Raw genomic sequence first — 23,129 nt, 5'->3', positions numbered from 1 at the left:
GCAACTTTGGCATTAAATTAATAGTTTTGCAATGGTCTTCGTTCATGTTCTGCTGGTTGTTGAAAAACACTCAAAACATTCAAATAAGTAAGTTAAATGAATAAATAAGTTACAAAAATTGTTATTTGTCATACAAAAAATTGCAGACGCCGCAGCGGCACGACAGAGAGGCGGCAGTCCCATGCAGCCCACCACCACAGCTTCAGAAAATCCTAGGGGAAACCCTGTACTATGGAGAATATTAGCAGAAATTTGGATTGACATACTGCCACCTTGACACGCTTTTCCATGGTCGAACGTCTTGTGGGTTTTTGACTTTTTATTTCCAACTGTGACTGTGTGGCCAACGTTCTAACCACTAGACCACTATGCGACCTTGAAAAACATTGAAAACATTTTTTGTCTTTATTTTTCTCAAGCTGCTGCACTCACCTTAAAGTATTCTGTTGCCTCCCACTATTTTATTTATAATACTACTACTCCTTAATAATAATAATAATAATTATTATTATTATAATAATAAATATATTTAAAAATATATTATATACAGTATATACAGTATATATGTATGTCAAGTGTTTTGTTTTTTTGCTGTGCTCCCCACACTTGAAGGGGTGTATCACCGCTGAACAATTAAGCAGGACTTCACTCAACAAGACCAGACTGTTTTTCCTTTTTCCTTTTTTAGTTTTCAGCAGGTGAAAAATCGTCTGTCCGTTCAGCTCTATGTTGGTAGTATTCTCACAGCTCTGTGGAGGAACTAAAACCTTTGCTCTGCTATGCAGTGGCGTCTCTTTACTCTGCCTGATTTGACACAGCTGCGTAATTAGCGCGCTCGCGCACCAGCCGATGAGACGGGAGCGCTCATCGCTGTAACTTTTCATGAAAGTAAATTGGCTATGATCATGTGACTTGACTGGCCGAACTAATGCCGAATTATATAAAACCCCTCTCTAGTAAGATGGTTGAATACGGGAGTGGATGTGCTCTACCAAGTGCTCTCTTAAAGAAAACTGCAATAATCTAAACAGGGTTCTGCCTGCTGCCGAGCGCGTCACAGGGCCGCCGCAGTCACGGGCTCGCGCATCAGCTGGCAAAACAGCTGTTCGCCGTAACAATGTAATATACAAAAAATACACAATAAACTGGAAATACCATAATGACAAGGTAAAAAAAATGCAAAGGTGGTTGTATTGCAAATAACTGCATTGTTGTTTGGTGTATGAACACAAAATCCCAGCACAAAAAAAACAAACAAAAATGTTACCTTATCACCATCCTCGCAGTTCATGACATTAGAGAAGGGAATCTCCGCCTTGAACATCTTCCTGCAGTGCATGAGCTGCACCAGTAAGTAGCACACCGTTTTGAACTTCATCTTTTTGGCGGGCTTTATATCCGAAAGAATCAATCCCGGGAATATCTGTGGTCAGATGAAAAAGATGGAAACAGGGATTAAGACATGATAGGCCACGCGGTAATAGATATTATGAAAAGGGACATTGCATAGTGAGGGAGCATGTGTGTGTGTGTGTGTGTGTGTGTGTGTGTGTGTGTGTGCGTGTGCGTGTGTGTGTGCACATCATCATGATCATCATCATCATCATGCAATTATCATTACTAGGATTAGACTTTAACCAGAGAGTGGATCGAACTAAGTGGGTCAATCTCATAGGTCATATTAATAGTTTCAGGACTTTGAGGACCTTGTTTCTCATTCAGGAAGCTTTGTGAGCTAAGTAATGAAGAGTATTACAAGGTTACACTACATCTATGTCATTCGATACACAGTCGACTGCTTGGCGCTGAACATAACCTTATTTTGCATAATATAATAGTATTGTACCCGCTTTAAAAACTCACAATGAGAAACGTGCTGGTAAGTAAGTACATTCACAAATATACTTATAGTATATGGTACTTTATGGACACACCAATGCATTTCATGTTCTGCATTGCTCAACAAGTACTATTGCTTTAAAGATAGACACTGTTATAGAATTGGTTAATCAATCATCTAACCAAGATTACAATTGCTCATTATACGATTTGATTTTTTTTTTATAAAAAAAGTGTCATTTGGTCACTTCCTACACACTTCACTAGGTAAACCTGCCAAGGTCCAATACAGAGTTGCATCACATATTCAAAAATATAAGAATGGCACTGTCTGAGAAGTAATAAGCTAATTGAATGTCAAAGAAATGTATTGGAATTTTATTTATTTGAATATAATTAATTTACTTTATTGTTTAATCTTTCATTGATTATGATTGCGGCCATAGTTTGCAGTTGCTTAGAACTGTGCTACATCATACTGACAGCTACAGCATTTCTGATATTTTGGTTACCTTGGCTTAATTAAAGTAAATCAGGGAAATTCTTACAGTGTGTGTGCAGTGAGTGACTAAATAATATGTATATATTTGTGTGTGTCCTTTTTTGGTGATATAAACACCACCAGAGGCCCAAAATGATTGGAAACAGCAATGTTAACCTTGACTGATGATAGAATATAATCAATTCTGCAAGTGTCATCTTTACAAATGCAACAATTCCGCATATAACATCCTTCCTGCAAGACTTGTACGAAAAGGTCTTCACATTTCTGCCATTAGCGTAGAACATAAGAGAGAGACCTGATGAAAGTAAGCAGCTTGTTGATGCATTTGCCACACACATGCATCTGAATGCATACTGAACTCTGCAAATCTGTGATGAAAGATGCCACAGGCTCTCCCCCCTCTTACTTTCCCTCTTTGCAGCCTCAGTTGAATCCATTACAGCCTGGAAGTGACATCATCTCTATATCAAATGTGTGGGCGCGCCATTATATCGCGCTTGATGCTTTAGTCCACACAATCTTTCTGCTCTAAGGGTGTTTTTTTTTTTTTTTTGCTGTAACATGCTAATGCAGGAGAAGCAACCAGGAGAAGATAAGCCTACTTCTCAATTGAGTCTAGTCTGACTTTCCACGTCCAGATGGATTATCTCTGCACAGTACGCCCTCAAGGTATTAAGGGTTCACTTAGGGCCACGGCCTAATAAAGAATACAACTGAAAGTGTCAGAGTAATCATCTCCTCTTGGTGAAAGACATAAAGAGCAAGTAATGAATCGGAATTAAAATGCGCTACCTTCCGTCGGTGTGATGGCACTATGAAGAAAGTTTCAATCTCGTGTTTTTGGAGGAAGGCGTTGCGCTCGTGACCATTTCCAGGCTCCACCTCGTAGTCTCCATTCAGGCACTCTAGTGTAGATCTGGTGATGTGGACTTTTCTGTGGAACATAGCACACAAAAAAACAGTTGCAGCTGCACTAATGCCTTAAATTACTGCTCACGTGAGAATGATGCTGTTAAAATGGCATATCATCTTTCTTATGGCACACTCAAAAACAGGAGCCTAAAAAGCATCAAATAATAACAGCATTCCTGATAACTATTACATTTAATTTCCTACCAAATTGTGTGTGGGGATGCTGAGCTATATGGAGGATTTTTGCGCAAAAATTAGATGACGCCAAATAAATGCACAATAAAATAATTACATAACAAATAATTAAGTAAGGAATTAAAATAATTAATTAACGCACTAAATTATTCAAATTGTATACATTTTTTAAAACATTGAATTATTTGTATCATTCAATTATCTGCATATACAATTTTGGCATAAAAAACCCCACAGACATTTGCTCAACGAGTTAATTCATCACAACATATCATAGCAGACCTCAGATACTCTTCACATATGCTCGCTAGAGGCTCTGTGCAGTGTTTTTCTTCCAGCAACTATTTTTCACACAATAGTATTTTGTGTGAACACTTTTCCCCTCAGAGTTGACACAACTCATACTGACCCAGGTAGACCGCCAGCCTCCATCACATTGGCAAGGGTCACGTCATTTGACCAAACATCATACTGCCATTTCCTGAGGCCCAGCACTCCACACAGCACCCGGCCTGTATGGAGGCCCACACGCATGTTCAGGTTGACTTCTGTGGCCTCCGCCACTGACCTGAGGGGGACACAACACAATTGATGCACGGAGAGAGACTCGAAAGTTAATAAGCACGGCTATATGGCTACATATCATGTAGTATAAAAATGACATTTTACACTTAACACATGGTAACTTTGTTATTTTTGCCGTGTTATTTCTATATTTTTCTGTTGTTAATTTTCTGTGGTTGTTACAGTTCTTGGTTTAGCCCACGGGACAGGGCAAAACCAAGACCGGGCCAGTCCACAGAGAATGCTTACTGCTAGGGAGCATGAAAACACCAGGCCAAACCACCCCAACGGCAGGACGACCCCAGCAAGGCAGACAAAAGAGCAGGTGACGAAAAAGCAGGAAAAGCCAGCAAATGAGCAAGCGGGTGGACAAACGGAGGAGCAGCAAGGCAACCAACCACACCGCACCAGCCAACACCCACCGGGCAGCAAATCCACGGAGATGGAGCGCCACACCCTCAAGCTACAAGGAGGCCGAGCACCAGAGCCGAGGAGGCAAGACCAGCCGCCGGGTCCCACCAGCCACCGGGAGCCAGACCCCTTGACCACCCCCTCGTCCCCAGAAACAATGGCGCACCACCCACGCACTGGAGCGACACCCCCCAACAAGCGCGCGGACATAACGGGGAAAGGCAAAGACGCGGAAAGCAGCCAAGCAAAGCACAAAGACCGGTGGCAAAAAACGCCCAAGTGCCCGGCAGAGCACCACGCCCTCAGCAGACCTGGCCCCAAAAGCGCACACCCCCCGCCTGCCATCCAGGCCCCAGCGACACCAGGCCCCACCCCACCACACAGCCCAGCCCCCCCAGCAGCCACCACAGTGCAGCAACCCCAAGCCCACCCGGCAGCATGCAGGCCGCAAGTAGCACGGACCCTGCACCCCAGAGACTGCCGGACCCACCCCCAAGCGCACAGAAGTGCCCATGGCCCAGGTCAGTCCAAGGCAAATTAAACTTTTTATTATAAAGGGAGACAAAAAATCCAAAACCTAAATGGCCCTGTGTGAAGAAGTGATTGCCCCCTAAACCTAATAACTGGTTGGGCTACCATGAGCAGCAACAAGTGCAATCAAGCGATTGTGATAACTTGCAATGAGTCTCTTACAGCGCTGTGGAGGAATTTTGGCCCTCTCATCTTTGCACAATTGTTGTAATTCAGCCACATTGGAGGGTTTTCCAGCATGAAGCGCCTTTGTAAGGTCATGTCACAGCATCTCAATAGGATTCAGGTCAGGACTTTGACTAGGCCACTCCAAAGTCTTCATTTTGATTTTCTTCAGCCATTCAGAGGTGGACTTGCTGCTGTCTTTTGGATCAATGTCCTGCTGAAAAAAAACAAATTTGTGGTTCCATTGTTCACAGTAAGTCTTCTAGGTCCTGAAGCAGGTCTTTGGGTGTTGTTGTGGAGTGTTTTGTGGCCTCTTGGATGAGTCGTCCTTGCGCTCTTGAGGTAATTTTAGTTGGCCGGCCACTCCTGGGAAGATTCACCACTGCTCCATGTTTTCGCCATTTGTGGATAATGGCTCTCACTGTGGTTCGCTGGAGTCCCAAAGCTTTTGAAATGGCCTCATGACATTTTCCAGACTAATAGGTCTCAATTAATCTGACTTAAGTTATCTTTTAACGGGGGGTAATCACTGTTTCACACAGGGCCATGTAGGTATTTTTTTCTCCCTTAATAAAAAGTTTCATTTAAAAATTGCATTTTGTGTTCAGTGATATTGTCTTTGACTATTATTACATTTTTTTGATGATCTAAAACACTGAAGTGCGACAAACATGCAAAAAAAAAATATCAGGAAGGGAGCAAACACTTTTTCACACCACTGGATATCCAAATTTCATTTTGTCTCTTGAAATGATCACTTTTGTGAGCTACAGTATGCTGGTGTCTACATAATTGGAATAAATTAACATCAACAAGATGATGGAACAACTCACGTTATTGTGTCAATCATGTCCAGACCCATCTCGACGCAGCAGTGGGCGTGGTCAGTCTTGGGCTGGGTCAGTCCAGACACACAGTAGTAACAATCCCCCAGGATCTTGATCCTGCGACAGTGGTTCTCCTGTCAGTTCAAGCAACAAAAAAACATTAGGACAACAGTAGAGAATATATTTTAGCATTATATACACATTTGCATACAATTACAATCAATCCAGGCAAGTTTCAAGGTCAAATGAGCTTAGGGAAATTTCATCATACATCACTTTAACGCTGTAATGCTTAAGGCCTGTCATATTATGCAAATCATCCCCACGTTCTATGCATATTTTCTTTAGATGAATGACATCTGCGGGTTTCTGGTGCAGGGCTATTGTATTTCAACGAATGTAGCGCTACAGTAACACATGCATGCTGTAGCCAACATGAGGACTCACTCACTCCATCACTCGCAAATATGAGCCATTATTGGAGGATATGAGCCATGTGACATTCATTTTACCAGGGAAACCGGGTTACCATTGACGCCGTTGTCTCACAACCCCTTCATTGTTTCCATGGAGGTAATGGGATCACTGGTCGTGCATGCGAAGAGCACAAAGACTCATAATTATGCACGTCGGTGGCACAAGACAAGGCAGACGCGCTATTTTTAACATGCGAGCTGTGTTGAGTTTTCAGCAATGAGCGACGGCAAGGCAACAATTGTGTCCTTGTGCCATTTTCTGCATGCTGGTGGTGGCCTGCACTCAGTGGCAGACGAATGCGGCAATGCACGGTTTACATGCAGTATTATTGCAAGAAAACTCCAAAATGAAACCTAATTTTCTATCTGCACCTCTTTTAACACGTGTATGACAAAATGCAAATAATTAAATGCATCTGACACACAAGTCATCACAGTTTTTCTAGCGTATTCTACTGTTTTTATGTATTAATATTAACAGCGGTTAACTTATTTTTACACTTATATATATAAGGATGTTCAAATGTTATTGAAAAATTGTCTGTATGATGGCCACAGCATGACCCTAGAACAGATGATTTACATTTCCATTGTTCCCTTGACCGTTATACAAGCAGCTGTAATTAAATCTGACCCACACGTGTTGCTAATTTCCTATATACTTGTCTTATACTGCCAGAAAGGTTGAGTATATGTGTCATGATAGTCCTTTTTTAAGGAAATTTACACACATATTTCAATTTTTGACACTAACATAGTACACCAGCATATCTGTTACATAGTATCCTATACACTTGTATGTTTAGGTTCAACTTTTTTCAACTTGCTGTTCACTACAGTGAATATAGTGTATTGAAATAGTTGGTCAGATAGGTCTGAAAATGTATTAAAATAGCGTATAAGTCTACCACTTTTATTATGTATTAAAACATAAAAACAAGTTGTAATCAATAGAATACATTATTTCTATCTTCTGTATACTCCATATTACATTTTTCCCTGTAATTAACATTTTGAGCTTCAGGAGGTATCGAAAGCAGCATTTGGCTCTGATATAGTCAACCTTCTATCATGGTGCTGAGCCGATCAGGTCTCTTTGGGCTACCTCAGGTGATTTGGTGGCCCAGTAACAAATAGCGCTATGGCAACAGCGGGCTGCAGTGAGCGACAGCCAACATGGGGAAAGACCCGGCGCTTAAAGTCTCCCACTCTGTACTTTTCCTGTGCTAATCTGCACTGTGGCTATAGGAGCTGATTCAGAACCCAAGCAGGGATTACCGCTGTCATGTGACCCAAGTATCGCAGACAATGCGGTTAGTCGGGAGAGGAATAAGAAGTAAGCGTGTGGAGGATTAAAACCTAAAGTCACATTATTATTGTACACAACTGTGCTCTTTTTTAGGGTTTCCCACCCCAGAAACAATGCAATCATGAATGAAGACGATCATAATCCAGCACTTTCACAGGTGTGATGTGGCTGCATTACCAGCAGCCTCTCTCGCTCTTTCTCTAAGATGCACGCACACACACGCACACACACACACAGACACACACACACACGCATATACACACCATATCCATATGCATGCATGCAAATGAGCACACACTTCAATGCTCCCCAACAAAGACACAAAGGTGGAGACAAACAAGAGAACGGGAAAACATGCTGTAAAGGAGAGCAGATGACAAAAGCAGCAGCAGAAGAAGCAGTGCAATGAGTCACCAGTGATTTGAAGTTATTTGTTATATATTTAAACATCCTGTAAGTTTTAGGCCTTGGTATGAGGAAGTCAATTTGTTTCACTGTTGTAATCTTTGCTTTAAATGTCAATTTCCTGGATCAGATGCAAAGGCTTTCCATTGGCTACTTATAGTTTTCATCCATCCATCCGTTTTCTATGCCGCTTGTCCTCACTAGGGTCGCAGGGGTATGCTGGAGCCCATCCCAGCTGACTTTGAGTAAGAGGCGGGGTACACCCTGGACTGGTTCTCCTCCTCCCTGATTTTTTTAATTTTTTGCATGTTTGTCACACTTAAATGTTTCAGATCCTCAAATAAATTTAAATATTAGTCAATGACAGCACAACTGAACACTAAATACAGTATTTAAATGAAACTTTTTTCTTAATTAGGGAGAAAAAAAATCCAAACCTACGTGGATTGTGATTGTCTTCCCCTGTTGTTATAAAGGTTATAAAGCCATTTCTAAGGCTTTGGGACTCCAGCGAACCACAGTGAGAGCCATTATCTACAAATGGCAAAAACATGTAACAGTGGTGAACATTCCTAGGAGTGGCCAGCAAACTAAAATTACCCCAAGAGCCTTGTCAAAAACAAGGCGACGCAAGTCCATCGGAACCACAGGCTGGGGGCGACCGTTGGAAACGTCGCAGAGGCGAGTGGGAATGCTGTCCTGCATCACCGCATCCTCGAGTCTCATCCTGATCTGCAGCCATTCCAGAAAAATCCATCCCGAGATGCATAAGCGACAAAGGTGCATGAGAAGGACAACCAGCAACCGGGTTAGCCATCTGCTGAATGTCCGTTGTGAACTCTGGAATGGCCACCAAGTGGCGCTGATGGTGGGCCGACCGCGGCTCCATCACTTTGGACATGGCGAAGGTCCACCACATTAGTAGACTTCTTCTTCTTCTGAATGACCAACGTTGTGACAACTGGCCTGTGGTTTGTGGATAGCTCTTGAATCTGTGATGTTGCTCCGCATTGCATCTTGTTAGCATGAAGTCGATTTGAGACGAGACGTTGATGTCGTTCCATTTATACCAGGTGTAAATCCGAGTAGCTCGATGTTAGAAGAAGGTGCTGGTGACAATAAGATCATGCTCTGCACACAGCTATGGCCACTCTTAAAGCCCGACCCATATGGGATTTTTGGGGCCGATACCGACATTGGGAGCTGAAAAAAACACTGATGTCCGATATATTGGCCGATTGGACTTTGTGATTTACTGTCAGATGTTGCCACAAATTTGTAGTGTTCTTTGCTTTGCTGATGCTGGAGCCCTGGCTAACTTGCACACTGGACACGTTCCATCGAACGTAACGCCTCCACACCGTACTCTTCCCCTCTGCCTGTCAAATTAAAATATATACATTTAGTGCAATTTGGTAATTAGCCTAGAATATGATACTATAGTTGATTTATCAATTTAATTTAATTTGTCATTTTTAAATGAATACAAGTGGCTGCATTGGGCTGAAAGTGGTAATACGTAGGCTAATGTGAGGTGTTTTCTAACTAATACATGATGTGTTTATAAAAGGATTAGCACATAGAAAACGGATGAATCAATGGATCGTCACAAAAACATTTTACCAATATCAATTAGTCAGATTTACTTGCGATTGAAAAGTTCCATATGTAGCCACTGAGTATTTGCAAACAACGGAAAAACAAATGCTGATGCAAACATTAAAAAGTGAAAAAAAAGTTGACTACAAATAAAACAAGAAATAATCAAAACATGCAACACATTACTAGACTTAATACAAGGGACTAAACTACATTTTGTGTTACAATGTAGCATCCTACTTTGTGGAAATTCACTTGTCATGGTTGGGCCCGGAACCAATTAATCACGATAAACGAGGGATTACTGCAATCCAGTAACAAATTATTAAATTACTTCTAGAAAATTGAGGAAAAGGCTTCTTGAGACGTCATCTGTACTTCTGTGTAGAAGGTGTCGGACGTTTCGCTCCTCATCCGAAGAGCTTCGTCAGCAAACTAATAAGTGCTGGTAGCTTAGGCCTTAAATACAGTAAGAGTGGGCGGAATTGGTGTGCCAACACCCTCCTCCTATTGGTTCGTTACACTAAGCCTGGGCGGAGCAGTGGTATAATCCTATCCTGTTATTCACACCTACGATAAAAGGGAAGTGTCGCTCCCTGAATTGGGTATGAACGACTCTGATACTGGCTTGTTAGCATCTATTGTTCTGGCTCGGCCCTGCCTTCACCTCATTTGCAAGACTAAGAGCTGTGGGTTTTGGTCTCAGTAACCTGCTGAACACAGGGTCCAAATTAAACCTCAAACCACCATTCCGATTCAATGATGGGTTCTGTTGTTTGACAAAAATAGCTTCCTTTACTCCTCTTTCAAACCATCTGTTTTCTTTGGCCAAAATCTTAACCTCGCTGTCCTGAAAAGAGTGATTGGTAGCTTTCAGGTGTAGATGTACTGCTGATTGAGGACCACTAGCATTGTCCCTGCGATGTTGATAAAGCCTTTTTTGGAGCATTTGCTTAGTTTCCCCAATGTAGTGCTCTTTGCATTCCTCATCTTTACAGTGGATGGAATAGACCACATTGCTCTGTTTCTGGTTTGGAGCCTTGTCTTTAGGATGCACCAATTTTTGTCTCAGGGTATTTACTGGTTTGAAATAGGTAGGAATTTTGTGTTGCCATAAGATCCTCTGGAGTTTTTCGGAGACCCCCGCTACATAAGGGACTACCACTCCTCTCCTTTTTGCTTCTGTGGGCTTTTGGGTTTCTTTCCCTACTCTCTTCTTTTGACATTTGTTAAAAGCCCACCGTGGGTACCCACAGGTTGAGAGCGCTCTCTGGACATGTTGTGTCTCCTTTTTCTTTCCCTCAGCACTAGTTGGTATTTGTTCCGCTCTATGTTGGAGGGTCCTAATAACCCCTAGTTTATGTTGTAGTGGATGGTTTGATTCAAACATAACATTAACAGGTTAAGATTTTGGCCAAAGAAAACAGATGGTTTGAAAGAGGAGTAAAGGAAGCTATTTTTGTCAAACAACAGAACCCATCATTGAATCGGAATGGTGGTTTGAGGTTTAATTTGGACCCTGTGTTCAGCAGGTTACTGAGACCAAAACCCACAGCTCTTAGTCTTGCAAATGAGGTGAAGGCAGGGCCGAGCCAGAACAATAGATGCTAACAAGCCAGTATCAGAGTCGTTCATACCCAATTCAGGGAGCGACACTTCCCTTTTATCGTAGGTGTGAATAACAGGATAGGATTATACCACTGACATTTGTTAAAAGCCCACCGTGGGTACCCACAGGTTGAGAGCGCTCTCTGGACATGTTGTGTCTCCTTTTTCTTTCCCTCAGCACTAGTTGGTATTTGTTCCGCTCTATGTTGGAGGGTCCTAATAACCCCTAGTTTATGTTGTAGTGGATGGTTTGATTCAAACATAACATTAACATAAACTAGGGGTTATTAGGACCCTCCAACATAGAGCGGAACAAATACCAACTAGTGCTGAGGGAAAGAAAAAGGAGACACAACATGTCCAGAGAGCGCTCTCAACCTGTGGGTACCCACGGTGGGCTTTTAACAAATGTCAAAAGAAGAGAGTAGGGAAAGAAACCCAAAAGCCCACAGAAGCAAAAAGGAGAGGAGTGGTAGTCCCTTATGTAGCGGGGGTCTCCGAAAAACTCCAGAGGATCTTATGGCAACACAAAATTCCTACCTATTTCAAACCAGTAAATACCCTGAGACAAAAATTGGTGCATCCTAAAGACAAGACTCCAAACCAGAAACAGAGCAATGTGGTCTATTCCATCCACTGTAAAGATGAGGAATGCAAAGAGCACTACATTGGGGAAACTAAGCAAATGCTCCAAAAAAGGCTTTATCAACATCGCAGGGACAATTCTAGTGGTCCTCAATCAGCAGTACATCTACACCTGAAAGCTACCAATCACTCTTTTCAGGACAGCGAGGTTAAGATTTTGGCCAAAGATAACAGATGGTTTGAAAGAGGAGTAAAGGAAGCTATTTTTGTCAAACAACAGAACCCATCATTGAATCGGAATGGTGGTTTGAGGTTTAATTTGGACCCTGTGTTCAGCAGGTTACTGAGACCAAAACCCACAGCTCTTAGTCTTGCAAATGAGGTGAAGGCAGGGCCGAGCCAGAACAATAGATGCTAACAAGCCAGTATCAGAGTCGTTCATACCCAATTCAGGGAGCGACACTTCCCTTTTATCGTAGGTGTGAATAACAGGATAGGATTATACCACTGCTCCGCCCAGGCTTAGTGTAACGAACCAATAGGAGGAGGGTGTTGGCACACCAATTCCGCCCACTCTTACTGTATTTAAGGCCTAAGCTACCAGCACTTATTAGTTTGCTGACGAAGCTCTTCGGATGAGGAGCGAAACGTCCGACACCTTCTACACAGAAGTACAGATGACGTCTCAAGAAGCCTTTTCCTCGATGGACAACTCCTGTACGACTGAGAGCCTACACAGACGTACTTCTAGAAAATGTCTGACATTATTTTCATGTTGAAATACAGGAACCATCACAGCAGTTTTTGTAGATCTCAAAAAAGTGCTCAATATAGTTAGTTATAATTTGCATTCCTACGTCAAAGTCCGAGATTGGCTTGTTTGGTTTGTGCAGATCTCCAGACGGCGCGGTTCTGAGCACACAGTCATCTTACGGGAACAGTTGGACTTAGTGGTGATCTTCGCATCTGCTCATGAGACAACCCCCGTCAGGGTATTTGAGTTGTGTTTATACAGAGATTCCAGCCCCCGGCAGCTGACAACCACAGGCAGATCAGTCACTGTTTGTTCGTAAGCAACTGTTTCATCAAGGGAGGGCAAAAAAGTCATATTTTTTCCAGAAAAAGTATAATTCTTTTTTTTTTTAATAAAACAAATTTTACAATAATAAAATTGGAATATGAAAAAATAAATCTGACTTTATTCTCATAATTATTTTTTAATTTAATGGCTTGTCAGGATCATTTTTTTTTACATCTTTAATTTTAACTTTAAAAATGATATTCTCGTTATTATTTTTTTTTTGAAGATGGTTAAGTGGTGCTTTCTGTTTTCTACTGCATGAGTTTAATGCCCCATATTGTGCCTGCACTCAACCTGTATGACAAAACTTTGACATAAATTACAACTTTCATCAACATTCCAATTTTTTTCTCTAAAAAAAAAAACTCAATTTTTTCAAATATTAATTTTAACACTTTATTCTCAGAATACATGTACATATTACGCCATCATTTTCTACTACATTCGTTTTTATTTCCTGTACTGTTTTTGCAACACTATATAACTACAGTATATACTAATACTATATAATACAATATAACACCTCAACTCCAACTTTTTCACCCCCCAAAATGTTACATTTCTTATAATATTCTGAATATTCTCGATAATTACTTTTTGCTCTCAAAAAAGTTATTAAAGTTATAACATTTTTAATTGAAAAAATGTTATTCTCTTGGAATATATGCGGTACTCCTTCATGATTTTCTCCTACATTCACTTGATTTTCCATATTATCCATGTAACCTGTGTGCCTAATACTTAACACAAACACAATATAACGTGTCGACACAGGAGAAAAACTGAATAGGGGACAGGTGATGAGCTTTGATGGGCATTGAAGTGTGAATTGAGCCCCATTCAAAGAGCAAAGAGACAGTAGATGGCTATATCAATGAGCCATCTAAAATTGGAAGCATGAGACAGCACCAGAGTGCATGGAGAACCACGGGGCATAACAGACGCAGTTAAGGGAAGTAGGCTGCTGCATGTCAATCAAGAAGCTGAGAAACAAGGAGCGGAGGAGTCTGAAAGTTGTGATGCAGCGAGGTATTGTGACAGGAGAGAAAAAGGCAGCCAAAAATGAAGCGTCTTGTCAAACCCTGCCATGGAAACGACAGAGATACACGCATTCACATACCTCGGGAGTGGATGCATGCATGCATGCAAAAACACACAATCCATCCAGTGCTATTAATGTTACAAAGCACCGCAGTAACCATCCATCTCATGACAGGAGCTGTTGTTTTGGGTGCTGAACAGCCTGCTGGAAACTCAGCCAAGGAGTGTGTTTATAGAGAAAGTGGACCAGTTGGTGTGTCAATTTCTTGCTAGCATTCTCTTAAAGAGGAACCTCCTATCATCATCAATCTGATATGTAAGAAACAGAACTTTAAGATTTTTTTGTACATTGACATTGACTTGTGCATGAATGTTGTACTGTAAAGAAAAACTGAGGAGAGTGACGAGATCCCAAAGCTTTCTCGAAGTGTTAACGCCTCTAATCTTCAGTCTCAGCAGCAGTCAGCAGATTCTTGCAATGGCGCTGAAGAGTTATAATTACTCCCAGCTTGTGTTACAGTGGGTGGTGGGAATCAAACTGTCGACACTTATCAGTGTGAGTGGGTTTCCTGTAAACCTCTTCTTTTTCCCCCCCAGCTTCTGTGGGCCAAGAAGATAGTGCTATTGTTCATTAAGTCTTGATTTGATGACACTAGCCTTACTTACTGTATGACTAAAACTCTTATTTTCACTGAAAGCCAACCAACACACAACCATCATTGTTTAAATGGCTGGCAACACAAGTGAGTACCAAGATAATCATGCATGGTGGTGGTAGAGTCATAGTCTGGCGATGCATGAGAGCTTCCATCATTGGGGAGCTGTGGGTCACTGAGGGGAAACATGAATTTCAACATGCACTGTGACATTCCGAAGCAAAGCACTTTTCCCCACGTTTGGGAAAAGTCTATGCTGTGATAAAAGCTGTACACTGACTACTCAAAGTTGTATCCACGTTTCATTTCTATAGTACTGTCTACTGGGAAGATGTAATAAGATTATTGTGGAAATGTGAGGGGTGTACAGTTGTCTCTCACCACGTCACAGTTCAAATATCACGGCTTCACTCTGTCACGGTTTTTCAAACATAATAATTAATAAATCATGCTGTTTCATGGTTGAATACGGCCTATTAAAAAATAGATTTTATATACAGTATACATATCAGGCCTGTTAACATTACCGCGTTAACGGCCATGATTCATCTGAAAATGTTAATGCATTAAAGAAAATAATAACGCAATTTAATTACATCACGAAGCTTCACCACAATGTCACCGCATAGTCCTCCTGCGCGGATGTTTACATTCCTCGAGTTGAGAGGTGAAAGGCGGAGCAAATGCAACCAGCAGCGACGAATGAGGAGGACAGTGGTCTGCTTCACGTGAAATTTCAATTTAAAAAGCTACCTTATGGAAGTCTGGATAAAAGCAAAGTTGTGTGTACATATTGCGGTGATTAATTGTCATCGAAGCACAACAAGTCTGAAGTACCACCTTTGGGCTAGGCATATCTTTGCTAACGTTAGCAAGGATGCTGACAACGTGGGATCAAGCCGTGGTTGTCGAGCTACACTGGCGAAGTGCACCAGGCTCGGACTTACCAACAAAAAGGCAACAACTAGGATAAACAATGCAGTTATTGGATGGGTTGCCAGAGACTCCGGATCCATCAACGAGGGGCTTTCACAACCTCATACAGATAGCCATAGGTGGCCCATTACGGTATATAGAACACCTCCAAGAGGAACTGTCGTCACAAGAATTCACAAACTGTATGGAAATGAAAAGGCAACAAAGTTGCACCAGCTGGCCAAAGCCACATTTGTTGCACTGACAGGAGACCACTGGACAGCAGTAAGGGAAGGATGGAACGTGAGATGGACAGGCGGATTGGTACGTCTGCAGTGATGTGGACTCTGCATTGGTCTGTCGGGGTGAAGAGGGAGCTGAGCCGAAAGGCAAAGCTCTCAATTTACCGGTCGATCTACGTTCCTACCCTCACCTATGGTCATGAGCTTTGAGTAGTGACCGAAAGGACAAGATAATGGGTACAAGCGGCCAAAATGAGTTTACTCCGTAAGGTGGGCTGTTCCTTAGACATAAGGTGAGAAGCACTGTCATCTGGGAAAAACTCGGAGTAGAACCGCTGCTCCTCCACATTGAGAGGAGCCAGATGAGGTGGCTTGGGCATCTGGTCAGGATGCCTCCCAGACGCCACCCCGGGGAGGTGTTCAGGGCACGTCCGACTAGTCGGAGGACTCAGGGAAGACCCAGGACACGTTGGAGAGAACTCCTCGGGATCTGCTGGTAGAAGCTGGACGGGGAGAGGGAAGTCTGGGCTTCCCTGCTTAGGCTGCTGCCCCCACGACCCAACCTTGAATAAGCGGTAGAAGATGGATGTATGGATGGGATTAAAGGACGTTGATGAACTGTAGTCTTCACTGGCCACTAGGTGTCACTAGTAACATACACACCATTGCTGTCAACAATTATTGCAGGTTTGAATTATCTCATAACAGGCACAATAATAACAATAATAATAATAATCATCATCATCATCTGTTGTGCCCGTATACCAGCTACAACTCAACAACACTCAACGTCACTTCCTACGCACACGCCGGGAAAACATTTATTGAAACACACACAAGTATGACTTTTATTTCTTATCTTAAATGGCTCATTTTCTCTGATTATATGTACTATATTGGGTAATAGGAGTGTAAAGGTGACTATAGGGCTGTTACATCATGTCTAGAGGGCTCTAAAAACATTTAAAAATGTATGCAGAGGGTCATAAACGAGTTTTCTATGCTCTATTTACAAAAATATTTGATTTATAAATAAGGAATCCTACTTCGCTTAAATTAATTTATCGCGGTCGGGTCAGGAACCAATTAACCACGATAAACGAGGGATTACCGTACATGCTTTTTATTGGACATGGATATGATGCCGCATATGAAAGTGCAACCTTTAGAGTGGCAGAGAGGGAAGGAACCGAGAGAAAGAGGCTTGGTCTGCAACATGAACAGTTCTTTAGGAGGACAGTGTGTTCCTGGCCCAATTCCCATGCAGCTTGAAGAGCCCAAAGAGTGGACAGGTGGTGTGGGGACGGTGCTGGAATGGTATTACGGCGATGACGCCCAGTGGCCATGTGCTATATCACCCGCTCTTCCTAAGAAACGAGAGGAGGAGCGCTCGTGTCCACAGTGACCGCAGCTATGAGTCACTGGCAGCGCCAATTCCTGCCAAAGTTGATCAGAACGAGTGAGGGCTTCGGGTAAGAGCAAGGCTCCAACATCTGAGGATGGAGCTCTGTGCTCCATGTGGACAGGTCTTGGTTCCTCACAAGCTGGATCCAGCCAGTTTATTCCACTCACCAGAAATTATAAGGATGCACTTGTCCAATGTAATACAGTAGATGCCATATATCACAGACAACATCATGACATTAAGGAATTGGACAGAAGGACACAAACGTTAGCAACACTAACATACTGTAGCTATGTGAGATCCAGTGCTAACATTACACTCACATTTTAACAGTAATGGCTATGGTTAACATGCTCACTTAGCCTGTTTATTGAAGGAAAACGAAATGATCATGCTGACTTTTCTCACACTTGGTGATCAAAAGGAACACATACTGTATTACTGTTGGATCTGCATTTAAAAATGCATAATAGGCCAACTTGAAATAGTAGTTGGAGGTTTTTGTGTTGGAATTAGGGTTAGATTTATGAAGCTGGTATTTTCACTTGCGATTGTGGTGAAGGCGACATGGATAGAATTTCAGTGAATGTAGGAAGTTCTTATGCGTACGTGAGGACATGTTCAACATAAGACAAGACTAAAGTGTGGGACGGTGGCTTGCATTTGTTAAACAGCCTGACCCTGATTCAAAGAGTACTTAAAAAGATGTGCTAACTATTTCAATACAACATGTCACCATTCTCCTTTCAGTCATATCTATTTTTTGCATGTAAACAAGCAGGTTAAAAATAGAACTGGGCAAAGACAGTAGGAAAAAAAACTTCTGCGAAAGCAAAAAAAAAAAAAAGCTTTAGTTGTAATCTTTTTTGGATTAAAGGATTTGACAAGGGCATGTGCCTGGTGAAAGTAACAGGGGGTAGATTACAAGTAGATAATGCTGTGGCGGGAAAGGGGGGTGCCTTACGGGGCTCAGCGTCAGTCAAATAACACATTTTTTAAAATCTAACATAAATTTAAGTCTGGTGTGAAATCAAATTCCCAGTGCAGATCTTCCCTGCAGCACTGCAAGCACATACGAGTGAAATATTGACAGATGGGATTAGTTGAGCTCTTTCCCTGCATGCAAACTGAGAGAGAGATGGAGACAATTGCAACTTCATTGAGTCTTTTCACACAGCCAGCATGGAGGCAACGTTTAGCCTAGGGCAAAAGTGGACCAGATTAAAATGCTCTGCCAACAGTTCCTCAAATGAACCGCACAATAATTACACATGAAAAAGGGGCCTCTAGTATTCACTGTGACGCCATGTTGGAGCACTGCACCCACCGTACGTAGACATGCATAGTTGTGTCAACGTTAGGTATGCATCCAGAGCGACACAGTCAACACTGACACTGTAACACTGATGGCTAAAATAAGCCTGACTCACCGTGGCAAGCTCATCAAACTTTCCAAACAGCTCATTCAGGAGTTTAACCAGTTCCTGGGCGGTGCACTGGGAGGCCAAGCTGGTGAAGCCTACAATGTCTGCAAACAGGATGCTGGAATGGGCAAAAACAAAGGAAGAATGAATTATTATTCTGATTATTGGGGAGATCTTTAAGGTCACGTTCACACTTCTGCTTCGTTATTCTGGTCAAGAACAAAACAAAAAAAAAAACCCTGATATTTTTGTCATGGGGGCAGCAGAAAACATATGAATAAAAGTAAGGACTTGACACAGGTACAGGTATTCCAAACCTGCTGGGTTGAATATGTAAGTTATTTGAATATTCTGTGATATTTACTACCTTAAGACGGTGTGGAAAGCGTCCCCACTATATTTTTCGAGAGCACTGTGATGACACACAGAGGGAGAGAGCAGAGCAGAGAGTCAGCACTTCCATTGAGAGCTGCAGAAATTAATTAATGCATTTATGATTAATCGATTATCCAAATAATCGACAAGTATTTCGGTATTCGATGAATCCTTTTTTTTATTTAAAAATGTAAATATCCTCTGATTGCACCCTCCCAAATGTTAATATTATTTGATTTCCCTAGTCATCCACGAAAGCGGACGTATTATATTTGTATTTTAGGCAAAACAAGATATTCACACATATCAGCTTTGACTTTGGTAAAGAGTGATCGACATTTTTCCCTCTTTTCTGATATGTTGTGGACCAAACCATAAAGTGTTTATGTTTGGTTCATAATTATTTGGTCCGTCTAGAGCTAAACCGATTTCTCGATTAATCGTAACAGTTAGCTTCAGGTTAATCGACTACAAAAATAATTGTTAATTGCCGCTTGTGGGCGATTATGACGTATCACAGATGAATCAACATGGATGAATATGTAACATGTGATATGCACGTATGTGATATATTAGCTTTTTTTGCTGCGCAGAGATTCTTTCACTCCCTCTGTGCTGCTCCCTGCCCTGCTCCCTCACACGCAGACAGAGCAGTGAGGTGCCGCTCTACCTGCCTCACTCGCTCGGCTGCAGGAGGAGACGACGAGAGAAACGGCGAAACAATCAACCTTTTTGTACACCATGTTAAACTCAAGAAGAACATTTTAGTTTTTTCCACGCAAGTTTTAGTATCACAGTGTTTTAACGTCATGTAAGTTGCATCTCTGTGAGATAAACAATGATAGATGCAACTGTTAATCCACATGTCCACCATGATCTAATACTATTGTACAGCGTTTTAAAGTGAAATAAAGATTATATGCAGATATACACAGCGTCCCACTTCACCTCATACTTCCCAACCTCTCGCCCGAAGTCAGCTGGGGTAGGCTCCAGCATACCCACGACCCTAGTGAGCAGCATAGAAGATGGATGGATGTTATATATTGCATGTTTTGAAAACAGCTACATTGTTACATAAAATGTAGCTTAGTCCCTTGTATTAAGTCTAGTAATGTGATGCATGTTTTCATTATTTATTTTGTTTGTAGTCTATTTTTTTTCTCCACTTTTTAATGTTTGCTTCAGCATTTGTTTTTGAGCTGTTTGCAAATATTCAGAGGGAACTAGCCAGCTAGCTAGTAAATATGAGTAATTGATATTGTAATTGATATTGGTAAAATGTAACACCTCACATTAGCCTATGTATTATCACTTTAAGCTGAATGCAGCCACTTGTTTTTAATTTAAAATGTTAAATGTTAAAAAATGTTCTAGGCTAATTACCAAAATGCACTAAATCTATATATTTTCATTTACAGGCAGAGGGGAAGAGTAAGGTGAGGAGCCACTTCCCAAAAGACTCTGGTGTTGCATTGCGCAAGCTAGCTAGGGGCTCCAGCACCAGCAAAGCACAGAACACTACAAATATGTGGCAACAACTAAAGGTAAATCACAAAGAGGCATGTCCTTATGTTGACAGTGTTACTAATTAAAGTTCCTTATTTTAATTTGGTAATTTGGTCTTCCGCTTCTTTGTGTTGAATTGTATTTTGGGTATTATAAGAATGTATGCTCATGTATATTAATACCCTGTGCATATCAATGCTCTTATTTCATATATCGACTGATATATGGGGTATCGGCCGATATATCGGATATTGGCTTTTTCAGCGCCCAATATTGGTATCGGCATTGGCCCCGAAAATCCCATATCGGTCGGGCTCTAGTTGCAGCCCTATTTCCAATGTATTTGCTTTTGCTTTTTGCCGTGTCACGTCTTTAGTGCGTGCGCCAGAGTTAACGTGCAAGGGGACCAAGATACACTCCCAGGCGGTCTCGTTGCGCTTGCTTTGGTGTGTGTTCACACTTGACCAAAGAACCATACTAGCAAAGCAAACACACTAGAATTCCTTTTAGAACCAAACATGACATGTGTGAACACCAGTGTTTTCTAATTGTCGTTTTCCCGTCATGGGTAATCTGATGAATTACTATTTCAAACATTATAACGCCATTGCCGTTCCAGACAGTGAGATGCGGCACGTTATTATTCACCGATGTCTAACAGCTGTTATCTGACCTGGCTCGCTCAGGCACAGGACAGGAGCTTCAAATAAAAAGGTTTTTTTTTCTGACTGTCCTTCTTTGGCGAGGGGAGAATGGTGACAGACAGGTAAGTCATGACGATTGGCTAAAAGTAGAGTACAATTTCATGGAAAGCCAATCAGTTGTAAAATTCAGGTACAGTAGGTGGGCATTGTGGTTACAAACCTCAACTCGCATACTTTCATCTGGTCGCACGTGCGCAAGTGCCAACACGGCAGACCGGTGATTCCAGTGCATGTGGAGTGTGGGAGGAAACCGGAGTACCCAAAGAAAACCCACGCACGCACGGGGAAAACACGCAAGCTCCACACAGAGATGTCCATCGGACATTTGAACCCACATCTCCTGACTGTGTGGCCAAAATGCTAACCACTAGGCCACCGTGCAGCGCACATTTTTATGCTATTTTAATTTTAAACTAATTATGCGTAATATGTGCGTAAATAATAATCTACATAAATCTAGCATATACAGTACATCCATTCATATCATCCATTACTTGTTATGATTTTCCAATGACTATTTCAATGACTATTATTGACTATTTTGTTGAGAGAAAATGTTCTATAACTCACATTGCAGTACTTGTCATATTTTAGACAAACGTTTTTTTTGTGAAATGCATCCAGTGGCATCACAAAGCATAATGTGTTCATTCATGACACAACAAGTCACCTGACATGAGTTTGAGGGAAGAGCTGCTGACAATGCTGATAACAGTCGATATTGGTCTTGGAAATGAAGAACTGATATCAGTAAGAAAGCCAATACTGAGCATGTCTAACTGTAACTAATTACTTTTTTAAAATGAATTTGTCCAACACAGGTGAATGCTGCCTAAATGGCATTTGGCTGTCGATTTGAGCATTAACTTTGGATTACAGTACAGCAAACTAATCAAAGATTGCAATTAATGGCCAGCAGCAGGCAAAGATAAATTTAAAAAAGAGCGACAGAAAGAGAGAGACAGCAACTGCCCTATTTTGACTGGCGGCACAGTCAAAGCACAGCGACTCAAAATAGAAACAAGAGTATTCTCACGGGGATCAAGGTGAAGACGTGTCCTGTTAGGTGCTGGAGGGAAGTCATTCAGGGATATCATACAGACGCCAATACCTTGTTAGCCCTCTTTCCACAAAGCTGGTCATTATAGACTGGTACAGGTACTGGTGGTGGTTGCAAACATGAGTCTGAAAAAACTACATCACAGATTTGCATGAAACTTTGCACACGTGAATGCCTTACATTTTGCACATGGAAATAAAATTGTGTCATATAGAAATAAAAACTCTTTAAATAGCCTCATTCATTTGGCATTTCAACAGAAAGATGAAGAGCAAAGACCGCATATGCAATTTCTACATGGCTCAAGGAAGAACCATTTAAAAAAAAGACTATTTCAGTCACTAGCCTCTTTTACACAGAAGGCCCACAAAATATCTCGAACAGAAGCTACCTCTGCCTTTCACACAGAAACCAACAAAGGTGGGATATCAGCACAACTGTGACGATGGCATCACTACGTTACGGCGTCTGATGTGAAGTTTTAAGTACTTGTCCGACAGAGACATCGCTTTCAAAACAACATGGTGGGTGTCAAGTGTGGAGGCTCACACCCCTGTCCTGGCATTCCAATGGAAACATAAGAAATTCCACATAATTGGCGCATGAGAGCCATAACAGGAGTAGACCTGGCATTTACAATATTCACCTGCCTTTTACACAGAGGCCAGGGAAACGGGCAGTAACAGTATGTGCTTTCGTACAGCCACTCAACATTCCGCAATCAAATAATTAAAATGCATAACAACACCAGAGCCAGCTCGAGAAGTGAGTCTCGGCTCTCAGCAC

The 23,129-nt window shown here is 41.7% G+C and overlaps 1 protein-coding gene across 9 annotated transcripts in view; it reads right to left on the bottom strand.

Moving 5' to 3' along the window:
* The window catches only part of LOC129175005 (adenylate cyclase type 1-like), a 57,056-nt gene that overhangs the window by 18,980 nt on the left and 14,947 nt on the right, over positions 1-23,129 (bottom strand). For 8 of the 9 annotated variants that reach the window (XR_008568056.1, XR_008568030.1, XM_054766523.1 and 5 more), the window contains 5 exons: positions 18,702-18,813; positions 5,956-6,083; positions 3,861-4,019; positions 3,137-3,278; positions 1,268-1,423 (listed from right to left, as the gene is read on the bottom strand). Coding sequence is in view for 7 of the 9 variants with exons in the window: in XM_054766523.1 (XP_054622498.1) it covers positions 1,268-1,423; positions 3,137-3,278; positions 3,861-4,019; positions 5,956-6,083; positions 18,702-18,813 (697 nt within the window). In the remaining 2 variants the exon portion in view is untranslated. The remainder of the gene's footprint in view (positions 1-1,267; positions 1,424-3,136; positions 3,279-3,860; positions 4,020-5,955; positions 6,084-18,701; positions 18,814-23,129) is intronic. The other variant, XM_054766527.1, reaches the window with a different exon arrangement.

This window comes from Dunckerocampus dactyliophorus, chromosome 2, assembly GCF_027744805.1.
Source record: "Dunckerocampus dactyliophorus isolate RoL2022-P2 chromosome 2, RoL_Ddac_1.1, whole genome shotgun sequence".
Lineage (NCBI taxonomy): Eukaryota > Metazoa > Chordata > Actinopteri > Syngnathiformes > Syngnathidae > Dunckerocampus > Dunckerocampus dactyliophorus.
This window is presented reverse-complemented; position numbering and strand designations above follow the sequence as displayed.